The sequence below is a fragment of the Lolium perenne genome, chromosome 1 (genome assembly GCF_019359855.2).
Source record: "Lolium perenne isolate Kyuss_39 chromosome 1, Kyuss_2.0, whole genome shotgun sequence".
NCBI lineage: Eukaryota > Viridiplantae > Streptophyta > Magnoliopsida > Poales > Poaceae > Lolium > Lolium perenne.
Window position 1 is genome coordinate 8,022,289 of NC_067244.2, and position 8,606 is coordinate 8,030,894.

At 39.5% G+C, this 8,606-nt stretch overlaps 1 protein-coding gene across 1 annotated transcript; it reads left to right on the forward strand.

The window, feature by feature from the left end:
- The first annotated feature begins 262 nt into the window (after positions 1–262).
- Positions 263–1,475, forward strand: LOC127342502 (uncharacterized). The gene is made up of 5 exons (XM_051368468.2): positions 263–399; positions 489–854; positions 944–1,060; positions 1,149–1,235; positions 1,326–1,475. The coding sequence occupies exons 2-5, from the start codon at positions 837–839 to the stop codon at positions 1,473–1,475; spliced, it is 372 nt and encodes a 123-aa protein (XP_051224428.2). The 5' UTR covers positions 263–399; positions 489–836.
- Positions 1,476–8,606: the final 7,131 nt, after the last annotated feature.

An 8,606-nucleotide genomic window follows, 5' to 3' on the forward strand; every position in this document is an offset into this window, starting at 1 on the left:
GAAGATACTACGATACACCCCCTATACTTGTGGGTCATCAGGCGCGTGTGAGATGTGTGATCAACTGGTACGCGCAAGTGAAGAGGATTCCACTTCCGAAGTCCAATGCACGGCTAAGGCTTATGACACGCGAGCAATACAATTTGGTTAGTATACTTGCTTCTTATTTACTTCATGACCGCAAGTTGGTGTCAATTCCATATATTTTGTATCATGTGTACACAGGTGCCTCCTCAATGGTGCGCCTCCAAGAAAGCGTGCTATGCCCAGATAGTGGATGGTTGGGTAAGCCCGGCGTTCCTGGCAAGTCACCGTGATGCGCAGAGAAGGCGTCGCCTCTTGGTAGGTGGAGTACACCGTCAGGGGCCCCTCGCCTTTGGTGCCTATGTGGAAAAACAGGTGAGCAAATGCATCCACTATTTGTTCTCACATTGTTATTCTTTATGCGCGAGTGTTGCCTTCATTGTTCTTAATGTTTTCTTTTGCAGAGAAAGGAGAAGGGTGAAGATGTCCATGAATTTGATATTTTATGTCAGTCCCGGATGAAGAAGGTTGTGAAGGAGGGGGAGTCGCCGTGGCTCAACGAGAACTTCAACAATAAACGCATAGCGTACTGCGACAAGTTCAAGCAGGTGAAGGGTAAGGACGCTGACCCGTACAAGGAGCCCATCGATGCCGAGGTTGCTATGCTTGTGGGAGAAGGCATGAAGAATGGTTGATTATACATTGCGGATGGTTCCGTCGACACCAGTAGCACGCCTTCTTTGTCCCAACTCCGTGCTTCCAGGACAAGCGGAAAGCCTGGTATAGAGACCCGTATTAAGCCTTCAGTAGTCATGTTCAACGAGATGCAGGTATGTTCTTCATGGGCCCGTTCAGAAATTGCTTCACAAATTGCTTAAATGTTTTGCATTCTAATGATGATGATGACATTACGATGTAGGCTAAGTGGGATGAAGAGCACCGTCGTGCCGAGGAGGCCGAGAGAGAACTTGCGGAAGTGAAGGCGACGCTGCAAAGCCACGACGAGAGGTTTGCTTCTTATGACCAGCTATTTGCGGTAAGTTCTTGCTTGAAACACATAATACCATGGTCGATGTCTTCTTTTTTTAGCTTGTGAACCTTACCTTCTAGAATTGGATTTGCAGATGTTGCATGCAGCTGGTGCACCTGGTATGGCCGGCGCACCTCCTCTTCCTCCTCTCCCACCTCTCCCTCCTCTTTCTGGGCCATTTGTAAGTTGTTTTGCCTCTTTTTCGTTCTAGGGCATTTTATTTGTGTCATGCACCTTCTCATGCATGCATACTCCTTTACCATGCTTGCAGGGGATCCCATCGGCTGGTTCTCACAACCCGTCGCACCAGTCGGAAGCAAGCCCTGTGACCCCAGCTGGTAGTACGAGCATGCCTCCGCCGGCCAATCCTGACCTTCACAGCCTAAGGAGGCAACTTTGTGAGTTCTGCCTGCTGCTATAAGACATTATGGAGAGATCTTCTCTTCAATTTTTATTTGGGAAATCTACTACTACTGCAACGGTAGTGGATGAGGCGCCAGGTGAGGAAGTAATACCATATAAAATACCTATGAAAATTATTGAACGTGTTATGGATAACCGCTATGAAGGGGATGGAACTGTCCATCCCGGTGATCATTTACTGTTTTTGCATGAATTATGCGGGTTATTCAAATGTGCAGGTATTGCTATGGATGAAGTGAGGAAGAAACTATTCTCTTTATCGCTGTCCGGTAAAGCGGCGCATTGGTATAAATTACTGGATAATGGGGATTCTCTTGAATGGAATGATATTGTGCCCCGGTTTTATTCTAAGTTCTATCCTCCAAGTGAAATTCACAAGGATCGGAATCGCATATATAATTTTTGGCCTCACGATGGAGAGAGTATTGCCCAAGCTTGGGGGAGATTGAAGTCTTTAATGCTCAAATGCCCCATTCATGAGCTTCCTGGTAATGTTATTATTGATAATTTCTATGCAAGACTTTCTTTTCAAGACAAGACCTTGCTGGATACTTCTTGTTCTGGATCATTTACACGCAACAAAGAAGAGTTTGAAAGGGACCTTCTTGATCGGATCCAAGAAAATACTGAAGGTTGGGAGAACGACAAGGATAGAGAATCAGGTATAATTTATGATTATAAATGCATTGAAGCTTTTATGGATACTGATAAATTTCGTAATATGAGTGCTACATATGGTCTTGATTCTCAAGTTGCTGCAAATCTTTATAAAGCTTTTGCCTCTCATTATGAATTGCCAAAGAAGAATTTTGATAAGTATCATGAACCTTATAAAGATAAAATTGATTCATCTATTAATAAATGCGTTGTAGTTGAAACTGCTGATCATGTTATTCCTGAAGCTTATATTGAAAAAACTCCTTTCCCTGCTAAAATGAAGGAGTACTCTGTTATAAATAGTGCGGTTCATAAAAGTGAAAAGAAACCTGTAGAACCTGAAGAACAAATAAAAGTTGAACCTGCTGTTGCAATAGTTAAAGATCTTGTGACTGAAAATGTAGAGGATGGTCATATTATTTTCTGTGAAGATGCTTCTAATATTGTTTCACATCCTAATAAACCCAAACAAGCTAGTGTTCCTATGCTATCTGTTAAAATTGGTGATCATTGTTATTATGGATTATGTGATATTGGTGCAAGCGTTAGTGCTATTCCTTATGAGCTTTACACGGAGATTATGCACGAAATTGATTCTTGTGAACTTGAAGATATTGATGTGGTTATTCAGCTGGCTAATAGAGAAACTATTTCTCCAATTGGTATTGTTCGAGATGTGGAAGTTTTATGCTGTAAGATTAAATATCCTGCTGACTTTTTGGTACTTGGTTCTGCTGCTAGTGATTATTGTCCTATTATTTTTGGTAGACCTTTTCTAAATACTTGTGGAGCTATTATAGATTGCAAGAAAGAGAAAATTTTGACTAAATTTGCTGGTGAATCTTATGAGTTTAACTTCTCTAAATTTACTAAAACTCCTTATAAAGCTGATTTGCCTAGTAATGATTTTAAAATGGAGCAATGTGCATCTATTGTTCTTGTTCCTAACAATCCTTTGCAGCAACATTTGGAGGATAGCGAGAGTGAAATTTTTAGGAAAGAAAGAGATGAGCTTGAGGAAATTTTTCTTCGTCAACCTATTCTCAAGCATGATTTACCGGTGGAAGATTTGGGTACAACACCGCCACCAAAGGAAGATCCTATTTTTGATTTAAAGCCTTTACCTGATAATCTTAAATATGCTCATATTGATGATAAGAAAATATATCCTGTTATTATTAGTTCTAAGCTTTCAGAGATTGAGGAAGAAAGGTTATTGGAAATATTGAAGAAGCACCGAGGAGCTATTGGCTACACTCTTGATGATTTGAAAGGGATTTCTCCTTCTATTTGCCAACATGCTATTAATATGGAAGATGATGCAAAGCCTGTTGTTGAACATCAGCGTCGTCTAATTCCAAAGATGAAGGAAGTGGTAAGGAATGAGGTATTACGACTTCTTGAAGCTGGTATTATATATCCTATTGCTGATAGTAGATGGGTTAGTCCTGTGCATTGCGTTCCCAAGAAAGGAGGTATGACTGTTGTGCCTAATGATAATGATGAGCTCATCCCTCAAAGAGTAGTTGTAGGGTATAGAATGTGCATTGACTTTCGAAAAGTTAATAAAGTTACTAAGAAAGATCATTACCCTTTACCATTTATTGATCAAATGCTAGAAAGATTGTCTAAAAATACTCATTTTTGCTTTCTTGATGGTTATTCTGGGTTTTCACAAATTGCTGTTAAAGCTAAAGATCAAGAGAAAACCACTTTTACTTGTCCCTATGGAACTTATGCTTATAGACGTATGCCTTTTGGTTTATGTAATGCTCCTGCTACTTTTCAAAGATGCATGTCTGCTATTTTTCATGGTTTTTGTGAAAGTATTGTAGAGGTATTCATGGATGATTTTTCCGTCTATGGGAATTCTTTTGATAGTTGCTTGCGAAACCTTGATAAAGTTTTGCAGAGATGTGAAGAAACTAACCTTGTTCTTAATTGGGAGAAATGCCACTTTATGGTTAATGAAGGAATTGTATTGGGACATAAAATTTCTGAGAGAGGTATTGAAGTTGATAGAGCTAAAGTTGAAGCAATTGAGAAGATGCCCTATCCGAGGGACGTTAAAGGTATTCGTAGTGTTCTTGGTCATGCTGGGTTTTATAGGAGATTTATTAAAGATTTCTCCAAGATTTCAAAGCCTCTTACTAATCTTCTTCAAAAAGATGTACCATTTGTTTTTGATGATGATTGTAAGGAAGCTTTTGAAACTCTTAAGAAAGCCTTAACAACTGCTCCTATAGTTGAACCTCCTGATTGGAACTTACCATTTGAAATTATGTGTGATGCTAGTGATTTTGCTGTAGGCACTGTTCTTGGACAGCGAGTAGATAAAAAACTGAATGTTATTCATTATGCTAGTAAAACTCTTGATGCTGCTCAAAGAAATTATGCTACAACTGAAAAAGAATTATTAGCTGTAGTCTTTGCTTGTGATAAATTTAGATCTTATATTGTTGATTCAAAAGTTACTATTCATACTGATCATGCTGCAATTAGATACCTAATGACAAAGAAAGATGCTAAGCCGAGGCTTATTAGATGGGTACTTCTTCTGCAAGAATTTGATTTACATATTGTAGATAGGAAAGGTGCTGATAATCCTGTTGCTGATAATTTGTCTAGATTGGAAAATATTGCTTATGATCCTGTTCCTGTTAATGATAGTTTTCCAAATGAACAATTGGCTGTGATAAAGGTGAGCTCGCGAGACAGTCCTTGGTATGCTGATTATGCTAACTTTATTGTTTCCAAGTACTTGCCTCCAACCTTTTCAGCTCAAAGAAAGGAGGAAATTCTTTTATGATTTGAGGCATTATTTCTGGGATGACCCACACTTATATAAAGAAGGAGTGGATGGTATTATGCGAAGATGTGTTCCCGAGTATGAACAACAAGAAATATTGAGTAAATGTCATGGTAGTGCTTATGGAGGACATCACGCCGGAGAAAGAACTGCGCAAAAGGTTCTACAATCAGGTTTTTATTGGCCAACTCTCTTCAAGGATGCGAGAAAGTTTATTTTATCTTGTGATGAATGCGAAAGGGTTGGTAATATCTCCAGACGCAATGAAATTCCCATGAATTATACTCTTGTTATTGAACCGTTTGATTGTTGGGGATTTGACTTCATGGGACCTTTTCCGTCTTCGGAAGGTAACACTCATATACTTGTTGCTGTTGATTATGTTACTAAATGGGTGGAAGCTATACCTACAAAAAGTGCTGATGGTGAGACCTCTTTAAGAATGCTTTTAGATATTATTTTTCCTAGATTTGGAGTACCTAGATATATTATGACTGATGGAGGTTCTCATTTTATTCATGGAGGTTTTAGAAAAACTCTTGCTAAGTATGGTATTAATCATAGAATTGCTTCCGCTTATCATCCTCAAACTAGTGGTCAAGTAGAATTATCAAATAGAGAGATTAAATCAATTTTGGGAAAGACCATTAATAAAACTAGAAAGAATTGGGCTAGTAAATTGAAGGATGCACTTTGGGCTTATAGAACTGCTTACAAAAATCCCATGGGAATGTCACCTTATAAAATGGTTTATGGGAAAGCTTGTCATTTACCTTTAGAACTAGAGCACAAAGCTTATTGGGCTGTTAGAGAATTAAATAAAGATCCTAAACTTGCCGGTGATAAGAGGTTGTTGCAATTGAGTTCTCTAGATGAATGGAGAAGTGAAGCTTATGAAAATGCTAAACTCTTTAAAGAGAAAGTTAAAAAATGGCATGATAGGAGGATTATCAAAAGAGAATTTAATATTGGGGATAAAGTCCTATTGTATCGGTCTCGTCTCAGATTCTTTGCAGGGAAATTACTCTCGAAATGGGAAGGACCATATGTTGTCGAGGAGGTGTATCGTTCAGGAGCAATCAAAATTAGCTCTCCCCAAGGCAATGCTACGCAAGTAGTGAATGGACAAAGACTCAAGCATTATATCTCAGGTGATTCCTATAATGTTGATGTTGATATTATTCAAGTGGAAACACCGGAAGCTTTCATCAAAGGGCAAATTGACAGTCCGCCAGAACTCGACTTTGAATAGGTAATGATCGGTAATGAAAAGTACGCAATTTACTTTCCGAACAATATTTTTGCTGTTTTTAGAAAATATGAAAAATTACGAGTTCGAAACGGAGTGGAAAGGACGCACGAGGGGGTGCCACCATAGGCCGGCGCGGCCTGACCTGGGCCCGCGCCGACCTATGGTCTGGCCGCCTCGTCGCCCCTTTCCGACTCTGGTTCGATCTGGTGCTTTCCTTTTGTCGAGAAATTTTTTGCTATATAATCCCCCAGACCCCTGGAGGTCCGTATATCGTGTTCTCGACGTGTTTTGTTTCGAGCTGTTTCTGCCAGGATCTTTTTCGGTCTAGAAGCACCATGGCCTCCAACAACAAGGGCAAGGGGCTTTCGGAGGAAGAAGTGAAGGAGGTGCCATCAAGACAAGAGCAGCAAGCCGGAGGGAGCAAGCAAATCTTGGTGGGATCTGTTGACACTCGACGTTCTTTTTCTCATAACCTGCAGGGACCTTTACCACCCGCTCTTAGCCTCGACTCCTTCCCCATGATGGAAGAAGTTCTACGGATTACCGATGAGTTTTGTGATCAATATCGGGCTCTAAGAAGAGAAGTGGAGATACTCCAGGAGGAGAATTGCCGTCTCCGAAGAATGATTGAATACCACTCGATTCGCATCACAAGGTCGTCATCGCCAACTTCAGATAACAATGAATCTCTTCGAATCTTAGTGCAGAATTGTCAAGCTGAGAAACTGAAGACGAAGGAGCTTATTAAGAAGCTCGGGAGGAGTTCATCACCACCATCGCCGCAGGAGTAATTCATCATCGGTATTGGCATCCCCTTGGTTTGTTCCAAGCTTGGGGGAGTGCCGCGGTATCACATTATCACTACCTTTTACTTTTATTGTCGAGTAGTGTCATATCATGAGTAGGGAAGTTATCATATAAGATGGGTTGCAGTTGGAAGTATCTCTCTTTAGTTGGTTGTCTATGTATCCCTTGGTGTGAGTTATCGTTATGGAATATTAATGAGAAGTCTTATCATTTACATATTGCACATTTTATTCTAGTTTGCAATCTCTATCATATGATTTACCTTGTTGTTAGTATTGGTATCACTTTGGGAGCATTGAATAAATCTATTTGGTTTTGGCAAACTTAGCATTGGTCAATAGCAACAACACTTTGAGGTTTAAGTAGAAAAGAGAAATACATGTAGATGTTTCATTGTCTTTCTTTCTTGTTAGCTCATAGCTTATTATTCTGAAGTTAAAATTGTTTGTGCTTACAAGGAAGATGCATGATTGTTTCTATCATATGTATATTTGTTTGTTTCCCTCGACTCTTATGCTTGCTAATTAACCTTGCTAGCCAAAGACTTGTACTGAGAGGGAATACTTCTCGTGCATCCAAACCTTAACCCAAACCTATGCCATTTGTGTCCACCATACCTACCTACTACATGGTATTTTCTGCCATTCCGAGTAAATACTTCATGTGCTACCTTTAAACAATTCAAAACTTAGTATCTCTTATTTGTGTTAATGTTTCATAGCTCATGAGGAAGTATGTGGTGTTTTATCTTTCAATCTTGTTGGGCAACTTCCACCAATGGACTAGTGGCTTCATCCGCTTATCCAATAATTTTGCAAAAAGAGCTGGCAATGGGATTCCCAGTCCCAAATTAATCAAACTAAATAGACACTCCTCCATGGTATGTGACTGATGGACGGCACCCGAAGGATTCGGTTAGCCATGGCTTGTGTAAGCAAAGGTTGGGGGGAGTATCATCATCATAATAAAACTAAAATAAAAAGGCACTCCTTCATGGTATGAGATTGTTGGCAGGCACCCGAGGATTCGGTTAGCCATGGTTCGTGAAAGAAAGGTTGGAAGGAGTGCCACACAAAATGAAAATAATATGGGAGCCGCTCTTAGGAGGTTGTCTGGCAAGGGGGTTAGAGTACCCGCTACCAGTCGTTGACAACAACAAACACCTCTCAAAATGTTACTTTTATTATCTCTATATGATTTCAAAATTGAAAAAGCTCTAGCACATGATTTAATCCCTGCTTCCCTCTGCGAAGGGCCTGTCTTTTACTTTATGTTGAGTCAGTAAACCTATTTCCCTCCATCTCAAGCAAGCATTTGAGTAGTTGTGATCAAACCATTATACTGTGATTTGTTTCATCATGTCTTTTATTCTTCCTTGTTTAGTACAAGTTTTATCTGAATGAATATAGCTTTGCAAGTTATCAATGATCATGAGAAGACCATTATGATTGAGTATGCAAGTTGTGCTTTATAAACTTTAACATGAGAGCGCTGCTCAATGAGATAAATATAATCTGTTAATTGTTCTTTGACCAAGAACAAAGTTTGCCATCACCAATTATGATTTCCTATGCACCTTTACTTGTGATTACCTTATACTTGTT